The 18,958-nt window shown below is 41.5% G+C and overlaps 1 protein-coding gene across 1 annotated transcript in view; it reads left to right on the forward strand.

Moving 5' to 3' along the window:
• The first annotated feature begins 2,346 nt into the window (after positions 1-2,346).
• LOC127197400 (alpha-2-macroglobulin-like) overlaps positions 2,347-18,958 on the forward strand; it is a 41,532-nt gene continuing 24,920 nt past the window's right edge. Inside the window, exons 1-16 of the mRNA XM_051155298.1 lie at positions 2,347-2,721; positions 4,692-4,875; positions 5,447-5,603; positions 5,762-5,814; positions 6,759-6,779; positions 7,044-7,212; positions 7,698-7,782; positions 9,646-9,766; positions 10,434-10,548; positions 10,691-10,800; positions 12,374-12,535; positions 13,465-13,692; positions 14,163-14,226; positions 15,299-15,441; positions 16,228-16,377; positions 18,483-18,650. Coding sequence (XP_051011255.1) covers positions 2,441-2,721; positions 4,692-4,875; positions 5,447-5,603; positions 5,762-5,814; positions 6,759-6,779; positions 7,044-7,212; positions 7,698-7,782; positions 9,646-9,766; positions 10,434-10,548; positions 10,691-10,800; positions 12,374-12,535; positions 13,465-13,692; positions 14,163-14,226; positions 15,299-15,441; positions 16,228-16,377; positions 18,483-18,650 — 2,211 coding nt within the window. The 5' untranslated portion in view covers positions 2,347-2,440. The remainder of the gene's footprint in view (positions 2,722-4,691; positions 4,876-5,446; positions 5,604-5,761; positions 5,815-6,758; positions 6,780-7,043; positions 7,213-7,697; positions 7,783-9,645; positions 9,767-10,433; positions 10,549-10,690; positions 10,801-12,373; positions 12,536-13,464; positions 13,693-14,162; positions 14,227-15,298; positions 15,442-16,227; positions 16,378-18,482; positions 18,651-18,958) is intronic.

Consider the following 18,958-nt stretch of genomic DNA (forward strand, 5'->3'; position numbering starts at 1 on the left):
CAAACAGCCAGAAATTTGGCAGTGGCGCCCTTCACTGTTCATCCTCACAATTTATGATGAGGGATCAAGTAAATTTCATTAAGCATTATCCATCCTGCTTAAGAAATCATCCCTGAACATGCTTGTTTATAGCATGCAAAAATAACTAAAACTCTGTTACAGTTTGAATCAGGATGTTACAAAGTCCTATATATTTAAAAATTTTAATGCTATTGTTAATGAGACCTTGGCATAGATTCACAATCATTAGCAAAATTATTTTCTTTTTAGAGTAGTCTTTTTTCTTGAAACTCAGAGACCCCATCGCTCTCTTGAGCTTTCTCGGTCCTGACTTTTGCTCTATTGACTGCCTCTGCCTATCACTTAGACAAGTGTTTCTTGCACCCTTGTTTTGGGATTCTGACTTTTTCATTAGCAGCATCTGAGCACTGCCGTTCGATTCCACAGCCTGCATAAGCAGGGGACTCTAGGGACCTCATACCCAGGCAACTCAACTTAATCTTTAATGAAAAAAAAAATCGTGCGTGTGGGCTGGAGAGACGGCTCAGAGGTTAAGAGCACCATCTGTTCTTCCAAAGGTCCTGAGTTCAATTTCCAGCAACCACATTGTGGCTCACAACCGTCTATAATGAGATCTGGTACAGGAGTACATGCAGGAAAAACACTGTATGAATAATAAGTAAACAAATCTTTTTTTAAAAAAAAATCATGCATGTTTTTGAGATTCTGTCCAAAAAGAAACACCATAATCCAAGTTTCACACTGTGACCCAGGGCATCGGCAGTTAAGGGTAGAGATGACTCACAGAAGAAATGGCACACCGAATTAGGAAGCAAGTCAATCCTAGAACAAACAGACCAAGAACAGATTGCTTGGATATCTCACGAGCACATTCTAAAACTATCTGTCTTCACAGGCCAGCCCTCTGCCCTTGCCTCTGTTTCTGTCTGTTTCTTGTCTTACTCAGTTAAAGGCAGCATAACTCACTTACTGACCAGCTGGAATATTAAAACAAACATGTTTTTAATTCCTGTAATCCTGTCTCTCAAATATGCTATCACTCTGCGACCTCTTTCCAATTCCATTGGGAATGTCCCAGTATGACACTTGCTCCACTCACTCTCCTGTCTTCTGGATTATTTCTTTTGTCTCCTCTTTATATTTCAGTAAGATCGCTCTCTCCAAGCAACAAATGGGAACGGCAATATTGTCAAAGTTCTTCTCTCATTTAAAGCCAATTCTCTTTATCACTCTTCTAAGTAGTTAGGCATTTCCTTTGGGACAACTAAATTTTATTTCATAAAGAGCATGTACTTATGCCATTCTAAAGCTTAGAATGTCCCCTCCCCCACCTCCTGCCTCTGGCTAACCACCACTCACACTTCTCAGCTTACTTGCGAGTTTTGCTTCCTCCCACATTGTTTCCAGGATCTTACATACTGATTTCGGACTGTGTGCCTCTCACATCTGCCTTCAGGGTGTCCTCGACTTCTCTAATGATAACGGTCGGTCCTCTCACTTGTAAAAATATGTTCTAGCTTCTGCCCCAAAAGAATGTTAGGATTTGTGCATTCTTTCTTCTACTGCCTTGAAATTCTATCGCTAGGTTCTAGCCAGGGAGGATCAATGAATGGTTAGAAATAACCAAGGAGCTGCAAGAATGAGTGGACGGATGCATGAATTAGTGATGTTGCCTCTAGGACCTAGATATTAGAGAGGGGAGTGCCCTGCAAAAGTGTCTGTACAGTGGGTAACAAAGACACCTGGGGCACAGTAGGTGGGGGTTATTTGAAGCATGTTACTTTTCACTTTCTTAAAAACAGAAATGAGTGTGTGTATGTGTGTGTGTGAAGGCAAAGGTCAATGTTATGTTATATTGAGATTTTTTTTCAAATGAATGCACTGTGTAGGCTAGACTGCCTGGCCAGCAAGCACAAGACTCTCCTGTCTCCTGTCCTCCAGCACCCGGATTACAGCTAAGCATTAGGAAACTTTTTAAAAACAAATCATCTCTCCTGGCCCTGATGTTTCACTTTCAAACTAATGTATAATATCTCTAAAGTCAAAGCCTACTTCCTAGTTTGGTTCAAAAATCTTCTCACGGAAGGCTGCTGAACGTGGGCCTCACTTTAAAGACAAGGCCTTATGCGGCCCAGAACTTGCAGGCAGACTCGCTTGGAGTGAAGTATTCACGCCTTCCTAGTGCTGCTTAAGCGGCAGCCTCCTTGCCAACTATCCAGGCAGGAGCCCAGACCATCAATAAAAAGCGCTGCGGGAAGCTGCGGGGGTGGGGGGTGGAGAAGCTGATTATCAGCTTTATTGTAAAAAACAGAAAAAAGTGAGCTGTAACTGGAAAGTGGTTAATCCTTCTGGGAATGCTGGCTAACCAGCCAGGAATTAACCTTGGCAGTAATTAGACCATCAATGACCCTTTCAGAGAATGTTCAAAGACCTCAGCTTTGTTTACAGAACTTGTGTGGGTGGAACCAGCTGTTTGCACAAAGACCAGCATCAAGTCCAGCTGCTCCACCTCACGTTCAGGACCACATCTCAGGCCAGGAGCACAGCGCAAGGCAGTCAGGTCTCCAGTTCTCTCTGCAGCATGGGGAAGCGAAGGCTCCACCACCCAAGCCTGACCCTGCTGCCTCTGCTGCTGCTGCTGCTGCCGCCCCCGCTGCTACCGCTGCTGCTGCCCACAGATGCCGCTACACAACAGAAGCCGTGAGTTCCACAGAACGCCAGAAGCTTGAATTTAGAGTCTTCTGTTTACTCGTTCCTTTCCTGTAAAACCATCACGATCTTTCTCGCTTCCGAGGCTTTCCTTCCAGCTCTGACATTTTTCCAAATCTTCCTCACCCTTCGTTCTTCCTCCTTAACTCAGCCTTAATCATTTCTCTTGAGCTGTCTGAATTTCAAACTCACCCAAGTACCCTCGTGACACGCAGGACCCTTCTGGGTCCCCCTGTGTCTTCAGAACCTCCAGTGTCTCTGTTGAAGCTTTGTCCTTCTTGGCTGCCTTGCTGCCTCCTTTACATTCTTCACTCTGTTTTGATAAAATAAAGACACACCTCTCCGGAGTGGCGCTTTGTCTGGGGATTTAAAAATGCCCAGGAAAGATTTCAAATGTTGACTCGATGCTGAGAAAGTGAAGGGCTCTATTAACCAAGCAGACTACTGTGCAAATCAGCTAGTGACGAACTCTGTGTTTCAAAGAATCAAAGAGAATAGTCAGCTAGAACAACACTGGCTCTGGGTGATTTAAGGCGGGCCATAGAAGAAGATGTGCAAGAAATGTTAACAAAGACACAGTTATTATCTACAATTTACTTACTTGTATTGGAGGCTGTTTTTCTTAGGGCTTATATTTACACAAAAGAAAAGCGTTATTCGTTTTAATGGGGATTATCCAACTAAAGATCATCAGTGTTCATGGTAGATGGGGCATGCATTGTTCTCAATAAAGACGTGCTTTGAATGTATTTGAATTCTAATATGTATGAATCATGATTTATATTTTTGGTAAATTGTGTATTAGAACTTCTGAAAACAGCTCAATCATAAGAAAACATTTGACACAAAGAAGAGTAAATGTTAAACTTATATACCCGCAGGTAATATTTCATGTATATGTGTATATATATACCTGTTAATAAAAAATTAAGAGTTGTTCATAAGATATTTTGAAGAATAAGGAAATTGTAGTATAAATTTCTAGATAGTAAATGGCACAGAAATTACATTTTTTGACCATTACAAAAAGAACTTTTGCACTTTACTTATTTTTTTTTTATTGCTTTGTTCTTTTTGTTCATTTGTTTTGTGGTTTTGGTCGTTTATTTTGAGACACGTTCTTGCCATGTGGGCTTGGCAGCATCAAGCTTGTGACAATTCTCCTGCCTCAGCCGCCTAAGTCACATGCCACCACATCTCTCAATATATATTTCTAAGTAGATGATACTACCTATAATATTTGAAATTCTATGGGGAAGTTGAAATCTAACTTAAGAGAAAGTAAGCCAAAAAACCCAAACAAACAGATCGAGAGAGAGAGAGAGAGAGAGAGAGAGAGAGAGAGAGAGAGAGAGAGAGATATTAAGCCATATTTTAGAGTGTTCAAAGAGTGTATTTGCTTACTATTTGGACTTGTAATAAAAATGGAAGTTAACGTGAGAGTACATAGAGGTGCATGGCATCTAAAACCAATCTTGAGAGTTACTGTTTGAAATTGGAGGGTCAGTCTTTAGTCATGTGTTATTATTGATAAACTGTTCTGTTCTGTCCCTGAGTTACTAGAGGACGGACTGTGTTTGAATGGAGCTTTTCTCTACATTTGGAAAGGCAAATACTTTAGATGCAAACACCCAGGTTGGGTAACGCACAATGGCTTTGTTATCCGCTCACCACAACTGAGATTCTGTGAGGCTCAGATCCCTTATCAGTAAAACAGAAGCAAGTTCTTGGTGTTCACTACAATGGCCTGAGAGGAGAGAGAAAGAGAGAGAGAGAGAGAGAGAGAGAGAGAGAGAGAGAGAGAGAGAGAGAGAGAGAGAGAGAATATCAAGCCACCCAAAGCAGTTTTGTGTCTTACTGAATTACTAAGGATGGTGATGGGACGCAGTGGTGTTGATGGCACAGACTCCTTCACCCCTTCCCTCTCCTACTCTCCTCTAACTGTACTCCTCCATTCCCAGAACCTACATGGTAATGATTCCCTCCCTGCTCCACGCAGGCACCCTTGAGAAGGGCTGCCTCCTCTTCATCCACCTGAACGAGACGGTGACTGTGAGAGTTTCCATGGAGTCTGTCCAGGGAAACCAAAGCCTCTTCACCGACCTTAAGGTTGAGAAGGACTTATTCCACTGTGCCGCCTTCACCGTGAGTGCAGCCATTTGGCTTATGTACAGTTGACTCAATTAGAGAATCGAGAGCCAGCATTACCAATCATAAGCCACCACTGGTGATGAACAGGAATACCTCATATTCTTTTCAGAGTAAAAAAAAAAAAAAAAAAAAAAACAAAACAAAACAAAACATTGAAACCACCCTGAGCAGGATGCTTGCAATCTAGTACTAATAAAATGCTTCCTTTCCCCATAGTGTTGAGACCCTGACCACCTGCTTTTACAATGTCCTGTTAGTGTACAATAACCTGGTCAAACACAGTATATAACTGAGTCCTGACTGCACTGTGTTTTCTACACAAATCAAGATGAGATTTTTCAGTCACAGCTTCTCTTATTAACGCATTTCTTCACCTCATGCTTGGGTCTTTCCATTTGTAAAATATCAAAATTCCTGCCTATGCCAACTTCCCGGAGGAGAACAAGGGGGGGGGGGGCGTGAAATCAAGAAAAAGAGCGAGAGCTCCACAGAAATATAGACCAGGAAGAGGAGGATGAGGCTGGAGAGACACGCTGGGGTTTTTAGACCGCCTTCTGTATTTCAGGTCCCACAGTCTTCATCCAATGAGGTGATGTTTCTCACTGTCCAAGTGAAAGGAGCCACTCACGAGTTCAGGAGACGCAGCACTGTGCTGGTTAAGAACAAAGAGAGTCTGGTCTTTGTTCAGACTGACAAGCCCATCTACAAGCCAGGACAGACAGGTATGCAAGGTCCACCAAGAGGACAGCATCAAAAGGGAAGCGCCTCTAGCTCTGCCTGTTCCTCACAGTTCTTGTGTTCCTGGTTCCTCAATAGCTTTTGTTGCCTGCGGATAGGACTGGCCGAGGGCTGGGGCTCATCAAAAATATTTCTATTTCAGTGAAATTTCGTGTTGTCTCATTGGATGATCAGTTTCACCCCCTTAATGAGTTGGTAAGTTTCCTATTATCTACCTAAAATCATTGTTATTGGCATAAGCTGGCTGGGACCCTGCTTAAGCCGTAGGGGAAGGAAGAGTTGGAGGGTATTAACAGTGACGTCTCACATTGCAATAGTACAGGCTGTTCATTTAAAACATATCCCAGGTCAAGTAGTGGGTGACATGTGCTGTCACTATCTGACACTCAGTTGCTTTTCAAATAATTAAACTTACTGTTTAGTCTCTAACTAGGAAAAGTAAGAAAATAAACTATGGATCGCTGTCCAAACACCTAAGTTCAAATATTTCTTAGAGGATTAAATGTTTTTCAAACACACCAAAGTCTTTGTTATGAAGGATGCTGGAGTATTATAGTCACTCCTTTGTGAGGATTCACAGCTCTCTCCATCCTTTTATAATGAGGACAGACAGACCTATTCTTCTTTTCTGTACTGCTGTGTTCTCAGCACCTATAATGACACACAACACACACCTAGATATGTAATATATACTAGTTTTATAAGTGAATAAGCATTAGTGGTAGAGGAGATAGTCCCATCCCTTCTCATTATTAGAAACACCTCGTTATGCACATCAAATGCTGGACCCAAGACTAGCTACTTCCAGATCCACATATTTATCTTTCAGTCTGTGAAGCTGCATAGCAAGAGAATGTTCTCAACTATGCTGCTGCAAGTGCTTGGATAGTATTGGCAAGCCCCATTCCTACCAATAGTACACAATATGCACCCACTACCATAGCCTACCAAATTCTTAACATTACCTAGCAATTATTTGAAATGAAGTAATTAAAACTTTGGCAAAATTTAATTTGTAGAATAGATACTTGTATAGATAATCGATACATAGATAGTCCACTTATGTTGAGTTATTCCACATAAACTAGAATTGGGAACATTTGAGAACATTATAAAATTCTTTCTTTCTTTTCTTTCAGATCCCTCTACTGTATGTTCAGGTGAGTGACACAAGTAGTCCACAATTAGAGGAAAACAGGCATTTCAGGGGAAACCATCTTGGAGGACATTTTTACAATATGCAAGAGACTTTGGGGGAAAGAAGTTCCCAGGCTACCCAGAAACAGATGACTGGAACTCAACTGCCCTCTGAGCCCTTCTTTCTAATTTCCCCTCTTTCCGGTTAACATGGAAGTTTCCATAGATTCCTTTCACAACCTCTGATGTTCTTTGCACCTTTATGAATTATGGTTAATTCATCACAGGACCCCAAAGGAAATCGCATTGCACAATGGCAGAGCTTCCAGTTGGAGAGTGGCCTCAAACAGATGTCCTTCCCGCTCTCCTCAGAGCCCCCTGAGGGCTCCTACAAGGTGGTGATAAGAACAGAATCAGGCAGAACCATAGAGCACCCCTTCTCTGTGGAGGAATTCGGTATGGATTGCGGAAAATCATGGGACATTGTCCTTCAAAGCTGAGACCTCTAGAGCTCAGAGTTTGAGTCTGTTTAGATTAATTCTGCTTCCTGTGGATGGCTTTGGGCTTAGAGTAGAATCAATTATGTCAAAGTCCAATGGAGTGTTAGTGACTTGTGAATAAAATGTCATTTAGTTTAGTTGTTTGTAGCAATACAGAATGACAAAATAAAATACTGTTTCAGTAGTGAGAGTATAAAGGGGCAAGAGAGAGAGAGAGAGAGAGAGAGAGAGAGAGAGAGAGAGAGAATATGACTCTTTAAGGTTATAATGAACTGTCATCTTTCCTTAATCAAAATCTTTACCTGAGAATGAAGTAAGTATGGAGAAATTGGAGAATAGAGTTACCTTTACAAAATACCAAAATTGTTACAAAGAACTAGAAAACACCAAAGCTTTCAGATCTGAAGAGCAACCACTAACCTCCCTTATTGTGGCCCACAGTGCTTCCCAAGTTTGAGGTGAAAGTGACAGTGCCAGAGATAATCACCATCCTGGAGGAAGAGATCAATGTGTCCACGTGTGGCATGTGAGTTGATGAAAATGAAAACAGCTCTTTGAAGCACATCTGCCAATTGAGATACTTTGGCTGATTTTGCCAGGAGCAGGGGCCACAGCAAAGCTTTCCATCCCTTGAGAGTGTTCCCAGCTGTAGGCCACCCTTCTCCTCTTCTTTCTTCTTTTGTGTTTCATCTTTATTTTCTTTTATATCTCTATCAACATTTCTATAACTGTCAATGAAATGAGGACCATTTATAGAGAGGCCACATGGCTTGGATTGACTCTGCAAGTGAGAAAGCTGCATGCGCGTGTGTGTGCACACACACGCACGCACACATACACAGGTGTGCACATGCACACTCATACAAGTGCTCTGAAGGATACAGGGTTTCCCTTAGCCATGTGTGCTTTCAGTACACTAAGGAGGGAGGTAAGTAATGCATGCGTATAGAGGGATTTCAGTTGGTGACAGGCCACAGATTGATCTTGCAAACGACGGGTAGGAAGCAGATTCTGTGTAGAAGTCATGCTTTCCTCATCAGGTGGCAGTTAGCTCCCTCTCTGCACTGACATGTCCACTGAGAGGCTGAGCATGCTTTCTCAGGATGATCTCTCTCTTTGAACTGAGAAGTGTCTTCAGGATCTTAGCTCCCCCTTACCCCTGTTCTGAGTGGCACTAACAGAACAGAAATTAAAAAGACCAGAGCTGCCTTGAGACCTACACATGGCTACATACTGTCAGCTGCTCCAGAATTGAGGCCACCAAGTCCCCTGTAACCGCTGACCAGTGCTTTTTGCAAACAAACACAAGAGAGACCTCAAATTTTCAAATAGGGAGGGAAACACATGCCCTTGATAATAAAGCGGTCACATGTGACATTTATGCCACAGCCCTATTTCCTTCATAAAAAGTTACAAACATAGAAATGTATGCTGGGGATACATCAAACAGTAGTTTGGAAGATACTTGCAGTTTCTATTAAGTAGGTGTGTGTGTGTGTGTGTGTGTGTGTGTGTGTGTGTGTGTGTTGGTGTTACTTTCCTCTTATTTACTTTTTATTTATTTATTTTTTTACTTTTTTATTTTTATTTATTTTTATTTTTAACTTTTATTTTTATTTACTTTTTTATTTATTTTATTTTATTTTTTACTTTTTTTTTTTTTTTTACTTTCCTTTTAAAAATGTAAAAACACATTCTCTCTCAGTTGTGGATCCTAGCTTGTAATGCCCATATAAGTGGGGATGAGTGTGGGGATATGCTCTGAGACTAGGAGACCATGGGAAGGGAAAAGAAGAGAGAGTGGAGAGCTGATACAAGAGAAGAAGAGGGGACTATGAGGAAAGGTTATATAAGAGAGGAAGAGAATGAGCAAGAAGAGTCTGGGGAGAATAAAAAATATGATAATGAAACCTAATACTTGTGTTATAATTTAAATTTTTAATTAAAAAAATCAGCCTTTGTAACAACAAAAACCCACTATTATTTAAATTATACTGAAAATTTAAAGGCAAAAACTGAGTATGGTGTTACATGCTTGTGACCACGATGGAAACTGAGGCAAGAGGATGGTGAGTTCAAGGCTCCCCTAGGCTGTAGAACTGTTTCAAAATAGGTTAAATAATAATTTAAAATAAAAATAAAAAATACCTGAGTAAAAAAAGAGTACAGTGAGCTCCAGCATGTGACATGGAAGTTTTCTGAGTTACAGTCAGTTTGTCTGCTTCTGGTGTGTAACGAATGACCCCAGCACAAGGTAGGAAGAAACACTGAGACCGGCTGGGACTTGTACTCATCTGGGCATTACAGCTGAAGGGGTCTTGCAGAAAACAGGAATGGGGATGTCCAGTGAATGCCAGCTTTGAGTCATTTGGCAATGCTCTCATGACAGATACACCTACGGGAAGCCTGTTCCAGGGCATGTGACTGTGGACATTTGCAGGAAGTACAGTGATCCTTCTAACTGCTTTGGTGAAGACTCATTGGCTTTCTGTGAGAAACTCAGCCAACAGGTAGGCTTAGAGCTGTGCCTTCCGGGAGTTAGCAATCAAGGCAGTGTTGACAGCAGCATGTTGCTAAGGCAGGAAGTGAATTGTAGAATTGTATAACATCTCTAAGAAATTAAAATAAAAAAACTGAGGTTAAAAAATTATTACTTGTCCTTCATGATTGCCCAATGTATGTGTTCCAGAAGTTGAACCACACAAAGCTTTCTTTCCCACATCTCTTCTCTAAAAGGAGAAAAGCCATGCATTTTTAAAATCACCTTGACCCTGAAGGGCATCAGGTCTAGTCTCCTTCTAGAAGCGAGAGCCTATTGCAGTGCCCCATCTAAATGCCAGGGAAGTGAAACAGTCATCGGAGAGATGACCAGTTAGCAGCTGTTTCAACAGATGGGGACCCAGCATTTGATGACGCCTTAGCTTGCTGTTGCAGTAAGATTACCCAAACACCATTAGCGTGGTTCTCTTTAGGGATTGCCAAGCAGTGATGAATTATATCTGTCAATTATACATAAGATATTGTTATGAAATTATCAGCAATTAGTCCCTGGGTAGGGCACAGACACTGCAATTAAAAAAAATACCTAGATCATTTTTTCATTACCCCCATAAATTCTACCAGATTAGCCAGGACTGTATGCACTATGTTTTTGTGTTTTATTTTCTCCCTTACCAGCTAGACAGCCACGGCTGCTTCTCGCAGCTAGTGAAAACCAAAGCTTTCCAGCTAAAGAGGCACGAGCATGAGATGCAGCTTCTAGTGAGCGCCAAGATCCAGGAGCAAGGAACAGGTCGTGTGTTGCACGGGTGTGGGGGAAGAAAAGGAAGAAAATGACTTGGGCCAAATTATGAGCTGTAAGGATGGAGGTAATGACGTAAGACATTCACAGGTGTTGGCCTTCAACAGCGGAACATCTCCCCCTTCTGTTTCAGGTGTGGAAGGAACCGGAAAAGGGTTTATTATAATCACAAGGACCATAACCCACCTGAAATTTGTGGATGTGGACTCACATTTCAGACAAGGAATTCCATTCACCGGGCAGGTGGAGTATTTGTTTATTTATTTATTTATTTATTTTATTTATTTACTTATATTTTTAGTTCATCAAGCCATGTGCTATCAGAACTCACATCACAGGTATAATGTCTGCTAAGATTCTACCTGGTTAGCCCTGCCAATCAAATGTAGCCAAAGGAAAAGAATATAGACAGGTGCCTATTATCTAACCAAAAGTGATAGTTTACAAAAGTGCATGCATTTGTCTTAAAGTTGTATATGAAGCCTATAAAATCATCTTAAAGGCTGGTGAAGTCGGTAAGGTTTTTAAAAAATCATTTTTAGAACAGCGTTGTATGAAAGCAGTCAGTGATTTAATTAGCAGATTTTTATGATGTTATCACCTGGGCCCCCCTCGAAATTCATGATAACAAGTGACATTATTCTTCTAACACTAACTCTGTGAGGGAATGGATACAAAGGTTGTTTTCCTTTTTGTTTTTGTTTTTGTTTTTGTTTTTGTTTTTTTTTTGATGTATTAAATGTTCTGTTGTGCCAGGGGCTTTCAAAAATATAATATTAGCTTTAGTTTTCTGTAAAAATATATACATATATACATATGCATTTATAATTTAATGCTGGGAAATAACTTTACTATCTGTCTCAGGACTGTCTCAGCAGACAACAAAAGAGTGGAGTTGTGTGCCCATTCTTATGTTTGCACATACAGCTGGCATTTTCTTGATAAACCTAGATTTTATTGCTATTTAAGGATGCTGGTCCATGTCAGCTTGTTTTTGTTTTCTGCTAGTAGATATATTAGAGGATTGATATCCCGCTGTCTTCTTCTCATTGTTATATGCCATTCACGCATGTATTGAAATTTCACATTGGACTTTGCAAACGTGTCAGTTAAAAATACAAAAACATTCAAAGTTGCTTAAAGTTAAAAAAAAAAAAGTCACCAACTTTACAATATGGACTGGGTTATTTCATCTATTTGTTTGGCTGAGTTCAGGATTAACAACAGCTTGCACTTAAAACCTGATCTAATGCTGAGTGTGCCTCCTCTACTTACGGGCGGCACATCATAAAGTTGCCCACTCCTCAGAAGGATGACTGTTTTGGATGAGAAGCAGGAGCATACACAAATCAACCAGAGCAGCACATGGCACCGTTATCAGAATTCTTTGCTTGCATATGTAATGCTATGCCGTAAAGATAAGCTACAGGAAGTTAGCTTGTTTACCACAAAATAAGAATCTGAATCTTGAATAAAATAGACTGTTGAATTAAATTTTCTATAACTATATAATTTTTGTCTTATATAATTCTCTCTGTGTTATATACACAGCACAGGGTCTTTATAAATTAGCCACACTGCACCTGTTAGGTAATTCCTATTTGTTATTGTTGCTTTGTGTCTCTTCACATTCTTTTTTTTCTTCCTAGAGTTGGTTCTGCTCACTAAGTTTAAATTACGGGTAGTTACATTTTTTTTTTTTTTTTTTTTTAACATGTATCTCTTTTACCGCAACATAGCCTTCTGCTGATACCCTCCGTGCCTGGGACTATGTGCATGCCACGCCTAGGGACAGACCTTTGCTTTTCATCTTCAGGTGCTCTTGATGGATGGGAGAGATGCCCCCATTCCTTATGAAACGGTCTTCATCACAGCAAATGAAGCAAACCATTACTCAAATGTTACCACTGATAAGGATGGCCTGGCACGATTCTCTATCAACACTGACGACATCGTGGGCACCTCCCTCACTGTCAAGGTGAGTGTAGAAAGAGGTTGTAATGGCATGAACAAGTCCTGAAAACAAAACTGCAGCCTAAAGAGACAAAGGCTCCAAGTTGTGTTTTGTCCTATGGAGAGAAACCAGCTCTATAACTTAGAGATAGTTCAAGGTCAACTTTTACTAGTTTTATGGGCGCTCTACTTTGCAAGGTGGTACATGCGCCATGGAAAATACTGTGCCAGTTTCCATAAATAAATAAATAACTGCATGCAGACAACTGGTGTTTCTATTAAACGTAGCAGTCTTGCTCTTATGTGCGTGTCTTTGTTCACCCTACTGCCCAGTTGCATGACCACAGCTAATGATAATGTACTGTACATTCCAAAAAAGCCACAGGAAAGTATTTTAAGTGTTGATACCATAAAAGCACTCGTTTATGTTAACAATTAGGATGTTTAGTCTGATTTAGGGATTATGAAATTCAGGACTACGGAATGCCTTCACGCCTGGAAGGGACATCTGCTAATTCTCCAACTCTGCTCTAAACAGTGCTACTTGTAGGCATTTTTCTCAAATCTATAGGGCTCTGTTATTTCACTGACTCATAAAACCTGGTGGCAACTAATCACCAACGATGTGACTGCCTCGCGGAGTGGTTACTGTGTTTATGCTCCTCGGCGAGGTTTTGTAGCTCCAATGCCTGTCTGTAGAGGCAAAGGAGCAGACGGTCCTTCAAACCAACGAGCCAACAAGCCCCAGGGCTCTTCTGTTCTCCTCTTCTGATACACAGGATGCTCTGTGGTGAAAAGCCGCAAGCAGGGCTACATCTAAGACAGATAAATAAAATAAGGGCCTTTGTTAGCTTTTACTTCCAGTAGCTAGTTAAAGGGATAAGCTCGCAGAGTATCGTGAAGCCAGGTGTCCCTGACATACGACTTTTGTAAAGTAACATCATTTTTCTTTAGGCCAAATACAAGGATAACAGCATCTGCTATGGCTACAGATGGTTGACAGCAGAGAATGTAGAGGCTCGACACACTGCCAAAGCCGTTTTCTCACCAAGCAAGAGCTTCGTGCACCTTGTATCCACACCTGGGAAACTGCCCTGTGACCAAACACTGCAGGTCCAGGCACTTTATATTCTAAATGGAGTGGCCCTGCAGGACCTAAAGGAGCTGGTCTTCTATTATCTGGTGAGAAGGGAGGTCGCTGCCTTATTGCTGTGAGATAAAGCTCTCTGGGGGACAGACACAGGCTTATGAAACTGTGGGCATTGCTACGCTGGCTTCCTTTAAAGCTTCTTATTTTTATGTATGTGCCTTATCTGTGAGTGTATGTCATGTGTGCGAGTGCCCAGGGAGGCAAAAAAAAAAAAAAAAAAAAAAAAAAAAAAAAAAAAAGAACATCTGATCCCTTAGAGCTGGAGTTACAGGGGGCTGTGGCTGGGTGCTGGGGACTGAATTTGATCTGTTGGCAGCCCTGCTCCTAACTGCTGAGCCACACCCTGCAGCCTCTGGCTTCTCCTCACTCTTGTTTCTTTCAAAAGTCTTTGACTTCACATGGGGCTAATTATTTCCAGCAGGTGCTTCAAATGAGAGAAGCCTGTAGAATGGAAGCTAGTCTAAGATCCCCGTTGGAAGTTTTTTAATTTCCTGTTTTGCAGCTAATGGCAAAGGGAGGCATCGTTCGAGCGGGGACCTACGCTCTGCCTGTGCAGCAGGGAGACAGTGAGTATGGCCTCATCCCCACGGCTCTGCCAGCCGACCGGCTGACCTCACTGCGTGCCTGAGAGGCTTCCAAAAGGGCTCTTTCCCATCTAGTCACAATAAAGAGGACGCCGGGAGGAATGCAATGTTCTTTTCGTCACCCTTTGTCAAATAGTTTCTTCCCTCCCGGCCTCCCAATATATTTTCCTTAGATTAGTTAAAATGTTGTTAGGGCTGTGAGTGTACTGTAGTCACGTCAAGCTTTCTAGCCAGAAATATTTGTGCATGTTCTTCTCAACATTTTAGAATTATGTAAAAGGAGAGGAGGAAAACTCTGGATGCTTTCTACTTACCAGGTCCTATGTTAAAGTACTTCTCTCTCTCTCTCTCTCTCTGTGTGTGTGTGTGTGTACACGTGCATGTGTGTTTCTCCTCTGAAATTAGTGACCATTTACAAAGGCTCAGATGGTTATCTCTACCAAGGGATGGGACTCGGCCCTTGGATGACAGAAGAATAAATATTTGAAGGTTTCCCCCATTCTGATAGGGTGTAGAAAATGATGAGCTAGCATGTCTCCAAATCTCTTGGTGCAGCAAACTCAAGAATGTTTAAAGCAAACACTACAGTTTGCACAGGTATCAGAGCTGGCTTCTGCGGAAGTGTAGACCTCTTCAGGAGAAAAGGCTAGTGCCATGTTTCACAGAGGGTAAAGGGGACATAAGCGTAAATTCAGTGTGTTAACCTTTTACCATTAGGTCTCACAAATTCCTCTTTTTCTCCTAATGTAAGAAATCAAAGAGTGAATAATGGTGTGGTCCATACCTCCATTCCTTTGGGTAGCATTTGAGGTTAGTGTCAGCCAGTTAAATCCCAAAAGTGATGAGGAAAAATAAATATGATTTATATAGGAGGAAGGATTTCATGTAATTATCTTCTCCAAAGTGAGAATTCTGCAAGGTAGTCATGCATTTGCTATGAGCACTGTTCATTATGTCCACTGATGGTAGCAGTCACTGGCCAGGCTGGGAGCCCCGTGTAGCTCTGTGTAATAAAGTAACTCATTGCTGCTGTCTCTCATTCTCTCTGCTCCAGTGAACGGCAATTTCTCCATACTAATCCCAGTGCAGACAGACATGGCTCCTGTGTCTCGAGTGCTCCTTTATACTGTTCTGCCTGATGGAGAAGTGATTGGAGATACTGTCAAATATGAGATTGAAAACTGTCTGGACAACAAGGTGGATCCTTTACAGAATAAAATCTCAACGTCTATCACTAGTTATTACCCGTTCTTTTATACCTGTGTGAATTGTCTCAGCAAGATTCTACACAGTCACTGCAGACTCACATTAGGAGTCTGAGCGTGGTGGCCCACACCTGTAATCCCAATGCTTGGGGAAGCAGAGGCAGAGGCAGGCTGGTCTTTGTGAGTTCGAAGCCAGCCTGGTCTACAAAGGGAGTTGAGGACAGCCAAGGCTACACAGAGAAACCCTATCTTGCCAAACCAAAACATCAGCAACAACAAACAAGAAGAAGTCATGTTGTTGCCTTACTTCCAGAAATCTCTGTGCAACATTGACTCTTAACACATAGCACAGCTCTCGGCGCCATGTTCCTCTCTCTGTGATGGAAGTTTAGGAAGTATAAGAGCAAGTTTAAAGACCACACAAAGCCCAAACAAAAACAGCTTAGACCTTTTCGCATTGCACAAATCCAGAGTTAAATGGGCATGCACTGTATATCAGAGGTAAAAAAAACAAAACAACAACAACAATAAAAAAACCCCCCAAAAACCAGACACTTCCAAATGGCTAGTTTAGAAGTATCTTTAGAGACCATACAATTGAGAAGCAAAGCAAAGTTCAAGGGGGTTGGGGTGGGGCTGGGAGGAGAGGCCTCACTCAAGTAGCCTAACACCAACCCAAGATATTATGTGTCGAGGGTGGGGCATTCTTAAGAAATGAAAGGAACACAGGGTGGAAATCACAGATGGATTTTTCTGACCTTTCTTTCCTATACGTCAGGTGAATTTGATCTTCCGCCCAGGCAGCAGTCTTCCTGCCACTTATGCCCTCCTTAGTGTCACAGCTTCTCCTCAGTCCCTCTGTGCTCTACGAGCCGTGGACCAGAGCCTGCTGCTTCTGAGGCCTGAGGCTGAGCTCTCTGCATCCTTGGTGAGTCCTTGTCTGCCTTAGATATGAGGGACAACCCATGTGATGGCCTTGAAGCCAGAATAAATGCTTGAGTAATGTCAGACCTGTTGAAACTATAGTTACATTGAGGAAGGGGAAAGAAAATGGTCAAATGTATTATATAAAATTCTCAAAGAAGAAATAAAAGCAAAAAATAAAATGACTATAGTTTCCTATAGGTTAATAGTTTTGAACTTTGATGGACACTTGGCTTGGTAAGGAAGATCCTTGCACACACTCTTTCATATTTCTCATTTTTTCTCTCACACTTCTAGCTTTTGTAGGTGGGAAAAAATGATGCAAGTGTTTTGTCTGGTATATCAAACCAACCAGAAAATCAGTATTTTGAAATGGCAAAAACACAGTACAAATTAACCAGAAAGATATGATTCAAGTATCAATGTCTTGTTCCAGATCACATGGCCAGGTAAAGCCAGCTGTGACTGTGTTAAGCCACTGAGCTAGGCAATGCTTGGGAAGGCACAAGAAAGGCTGTAAAAAGTGCTACAAGCAAAGTGCAGATGTGCAAAATAAGGATTATTTCTAATCATAAAACCAGGGAGGTCATGATAAAGTATGTTTACATAAAATGGAGCAGAGTGGATGAAGCCCATAACTCTGCAAAATTGATGATGCTTGTTTTCAAGCTAGTTTTAACGTCTTGGGAAGCCTAATGAAAATGACGAACTTCACGAAGTGGATCTGGGTGGTCTACTTGCCTGCTCTAAGACCACACAGACCCAATAGTATTTAAGGTTTCCGTTTTCATAAGAATGGCATCAACTAAGGAACATCGCTGGAAAAAAAAAAAGGAAAGTAAATCACTGTGGATTAGTGACATTGAGATATAAGAAATTTGAAAATATAGTTACAAAAGGACATAATGAAAGGACACATTATTACGCAAAACTGCTTATCAGTATACATGCTAATATTATTTTATCAGAGCTTCACATTTCCAGTATGAGGCCAACTGGAATATTTCTTGTTAAAGTATTTATGAAAGCTTACAAAAGGAAATAAAATATTTTTAATTCATAAAAAAGTAAGTATAGGGCTGGCAAGAAGGCTCAATGAATAAAGGTGCTTGTAGCCAATCCTGATGATTTGAGTTCAATCTCCAGAGCCCATATGGTGGAAGTAGAGAATCACTCACACAGGATGCCCTCTGACTTTCACACACACACTACACACACTACACACACACACACACACACACACACACACACACGTTTTAAAGAAGCCAATGTGGTGTCATACACTTTTAATCCCCCCACTCAGGAGACAGGGCCAGGAGTATCTCTGTGAGTTTGAGGCCAGCCTGGTCTGTATAGTAAATTCTAGGACAGCCAGGACTACATAGAGAGACCTTGTCACAAACAAACAAACAAACAAACAAACAAACAAAGTTAGAAAAGGAGGAAGTAGAAGGAAATTATAAGGTCTTGACCTGTAAATTCCTGTTTTATATTATTGTGTGTGCATTTATAGTGTGTGCGATGTGCAAGTCCTACAGCATGGAGCACATGCAGAGGCTGGAGAATGGCTTTGCAGTGTCAACTCTCTCCTTGTACAGCGGGCTCTGGGGATTGAACTCAGGTCCCCAGGCTTGCATGGCAGACATACCTGCTGAACCATATCATCGTGTCCTGTTCAGAGCTCAGCCCTTAGAGACTGTATAACAACCTGGAGCATTTTGTCTCCGTGAATGAAACCTTAGAAGCTCTGCTCCCTCCCACATGGAGGACGCTCACAATACTTGTTCTCTTTGGGACATGTGTCCCTCACTCTAAGCAGAGTTGGTTGCTAACTCCAAGGTGGTGACCGAACTGTCACTCCATCCCTTCTGCCCTGATCATTGTGTCACCTACGGCACAACTCAATTTCTCAATTGTTAAGGTCTCATTTCATTTGAGTGTTGAGCATAGTGTTCGCTCCCCAATGCTGTAAACAAGTATTAGACCCTTGATTGGTTAAGTGTGAAGTTCACTAGGTTATGGTGCCACTGCTGTTCATGGGTTTCTCTCCCAGTTACTTAATGAAGAGCCAGGGACAAGTCAGCCCCTGAGTGCTTTGCATTTCTGCAGGTTTATGATATGCTACCAGTGAGAGACCTCACGGGCTTCCCCAGGGGTACAGATCAGCAGGAAGAAAATGCCAAAGGCTGCATCAGGCAAAACGACATCTACGTTAATGGAGTCCTGTACTCCCCAGTTCATAACACAAATGAAGAGGACATGTATGGTTTCCTGAAGGTAAACATCTTATCTTAGAGACAAGTCTGGAGGTTCTTAGAGTACCCTGTATAGGAAAGTTATTTGTATTCTTACCATGATTGAAACTAACAGAATAAAGGGATCAAGTGACTTCTTCAAGGTCGCCAGCAGGAAAAGATCTGCCAAATGCAATAGAATCAGGACCAGACATTTTAGTGATTAATGAAGTGTTCTTTTTATTGAAAGCCATTGCTTTGTGATATTTGTAAGCATTGTGGATAAGATTAATACTCTCGGGTGAGTTTAAGGGACAAGGTGGCATTAAGACTGTTAGCATGTTACCGTTC

The sequence above is a fragment of the Acomys russatus genome, chromosome 13, assembly GCF_903995435.1.
Source record: "Acomys russatus chromosome 13, mAcoRus1.1, whole genome shotgun sequence".
NCBI lineage: Eukaryota > Metazoa > Chordata > Mammalia > Rodentia > Muridae > Acomys > Acomys russatus.